General features: G+C 34.7%; 1 protein-coding gene across 1 annotated transcript in view; it reads right to left on the minus strand.

Annotated features, from left to right (window-relative positions):
* Nucleotides 1-2,985, minus strand: part of LOC107730172 (D(4) dopamine receptor-like) — a 10,642-nt gene extending 7,657 nt beyond the window's left edge. The window contains exons 1-2 of the mRNA XM_016540928.1: nt 2,743-2,985; nt 1,992-2,104 (exon numbers count right to left, since the gene is read on the minus strand). Coding sequence (XP_016396414.1) covers nt 1,992-2,104; nt 2,743-2,985 — 356 coding nt within the window. The remainder of the gene's footprint in view (nt 1-1,991; nt 2,105-2,742) is intronic.
* Nucleotides 2,986-3,253: the final 268 nt, after the last annotated feature.

A 3,253-nucleotide genomic window follows, 5' to 3' on the forward strand; every position in this document is an offset into this window, starting at 1 on the left:
TAATGGTCGGAGGGGCGTGGTTAAGCATATTCTGCCCAAGCCGTCAAACTGATTAAAGATTAGCAAAACAAACAATTTTTTTCAGAGGATTAACTTGCACAGATTAATTGTTGACCTTAAGACTCGCAATGTGCACTAACAAAATAAATATTGTCAATTTTGATTTCATGTGGACTTTAATATCTGTGGTATGATGACAACGGTAGTGGTTACATATAAATATATTTTAATTGATCAAAATTATTGCTAGGAACAATTCAGTTGTGCCCCTACTAAATTCTATGTCCTTGAATTGAAGGCATTTTTAATAAACAAATTTGGAAAAAACAAATAAAAGTTTCCAAAGTCTAATCTAGTCTGGGATAGATCGCATTATCTGCCTCAGGCAATGGCAGCACAGAACACAAGTTAAATTGACAATTCTTCACTTTAATACAAGTTATAACATGAATGTACATCAGAGGATATGTTGAAAAATAAAATCACGCACCATTTCTGTGCCTATAAGCAAGTTTTAACCAGGGAAATCATCAGTAGAACAGCCTGTGAAGAATGTGTCAGTTACGTGACATTTACCTCAGGAAGATAAAACCGTCTAATCATATCGCCAAAATTATAAATACATTAGGCCTATACATTTGTGTAGAATATAACCAAGTTTTTATAACAACCATTTAAATATCCCCCGGTTTCACAGACAAGACTTAAGCCTAATGCCAGACTAAAATCTAAATCTGAGCTGTTTCAACTGAAAGAAACTTGCTCTGACTGATCTTAAAATATATCGTTATCTGCCTCAGGCAACGGCAGCATGGAGCACAAGTTAAATGAACAATTCTTCACTTTAATACAAGTTATAACATGAATGTACATCAGAGGATATGTTGAAAAATAAAGTACAACTACAACCACGCATCATTTCTGTGCCTATAAGCGGTTTTAACCGGGGAAATCATCAGTATAACAGCCTGTGAAGAATGTGTCAGTTACGTGACATTTACCTCAGGAAGATAAAACCGTCTAATCATATCGCCAAAATTATAAATACATTAGGCCTATACATTTGTGTAGAATATAACCAAGTTTTTATAACAACCATTTAAATATCCCCCGGTTTCACAGACAAGGCTTAAACCTAATGCCAGACTAAAATCTAAATCTGAGCTGTTTCAACTGAAAGAAACTTGCTCTGACTGATCTTAAAATTTTAATTAAACTATGATTATGTTTTGTGCTCAAATTTATTATATTGAAAGATAATTATGATATTGTAAACAACATAATAATTTTTTTAATTATGTGCTGGTATTACCTTATGAACTGTGATTACATTATAAGTTGCCACAGTGTGTTCATAATGTAATACATTTCTCATACAATAACCTATTACATTATGTGAAAAATTGTTATTACATTGAAAAATGATTACATTATGAGCTCAAGATTTTATTACGTTTTGAGAAAAATATTACAATATGAGCATTTTATTACAATAATAATGTAATATTTATTACATTATGTGCAGTTTTTACATTATGTGCAGTTATTACAATATGAGTTGCTACACGCATGTTTAACATCTTCCTGATTTGGCCAGCTTCTAAGTGAACAATCAATTTGTGCCAAAATGGGACACATTGCCTTTGACATCAACAACAGAAGATGTTACATTTATTCTGATGCATTTTATTATTTGCATTTAGCATTGTTATTTTCCTATCTGCAATCAGATGTGTCCCATTTTTTGGTTTACGACTCACCAGTTGAGAACCACTAATTCACAGAATATGCTGGAATATAGTCTTGCGCACAATAAGAATAAACTTCAAGACCAGCATGACCTGTTTCTGCAGTGCTAAAAACTGATTATGCAGTCTGCATTCTTTCTCAAGAAAATGCCTGAGGGCTCCCAAAGCAACTTTTCTCATTCCTCAGGAAAAGTAATGCTATACAAAATATCAGGGATATTTGACTGAAATTAAAATACAAACCTGTCCACACTGATTGCACAAAGGTTGAATATTGATGCTGTGCAGAGCATTACATCCATGGTCATTAATCCATCGCAAACAGCCACATCTAAGGACCAGACACCACCTTGAAACTGGAATGACAGATTTATTTTGTCAAGAAAGATTTTTAATGAGCACAATTCCTCACATTGAAGAGCATATTCAATTCATTTCAAATAGGTAACCAACTTTTTTGGATATAGAGTCAGACTGTCCTTGATTCTCTTAATGAGTCAAACTAAACTAATGAGCCTAACGAAGCCACAACTTGACTGATTTAATGTGATGGCAACTTGAGGATAACAAGATAAGTGGCCTAAAACCTAAAAAGCTTGAGAAAGGGATTCAAAGAGGGAGTTATCTAGGAGCCTATGCAGTAACTCTTTTCAAATAAACTATCTATCTATCTATCTATCTATCATCTATACACACATACATACAGTATAAACACATAATGAATAAGTTACATTTGTTATTATAAATTAGAATGCAATCGTAATCATATCTGAAATTTGTCAGTTACACTACTTAAAACGGCTAGTCTAGCCGATATCTCAGTGCTAATTCATTTCTGATACACTGACCTACAGTAGCCTATTTTGAGATAAAGTAGACCTATGCCTTATAAAATGCACTTTTTTGTTTATAATATATATTTGGGAACTTAAACGAATTACACAATGAACCTCTCATTATGTCTCAAACATACAGTATTAAACACAACACTTACCTCTGCGTAGACAAACAGGGGTAAAACCAAAACTGCCAGCAGCAGATCTGCCACAGCCAAACTCACTATGAAATAGTTTGTCGTTGTCTTCAAGGCTTTTTCCTTGTAAACACTCAGGCACACGAGCACATTTCCACAAATGATCACTATGACGAGTAAAACCCCAAATACGAGAGCAGGAACATTGTAGGTAAAGAGCTCGGGCTGAAGTGTGTTGTTCACGCTCGAGATATTCACAGACATTGTTCTTGATCCGAGCGAGAACGGCTTCTACGGGGAAACTTTTCATAAATGTCTCATGTTGTCCTGTCCACTGTGGTCCATCTCTGCTCATCTTGTGTTAGTCAGAAGACAAGCCATCTACATCAGCAGCACAGCGCCAGATAGATGCATTGAGTTGGTCAGTCCATCTGCTGTCTCTCCTTAAATAACACAGTCCGATAATCTGTAAAAATCGCGAGCTGTATTTCGTTTAAGGGGAGCTGCTGTCAAAATAAAACTTTTCGACGTT

Source organism: Sinocyclocheilus rhinocerous, unplaced genomic scaffold (genome assembly GCF_001515625.1).
Source record: "Sinocyclocheilus rhinocerous isolate Xijiao unplaced genomic scaffold, SAMN03320098_v1.1 scaffold36, whole genome shotgun sequence".
Lineage (NCBI taxonomy): Eukaryota > Metazoa > Chordata > Actinopteri > Cypriniformes > Cyprinidae > Sinocyclocheilus > Sinocyclocheilus rhinocerous.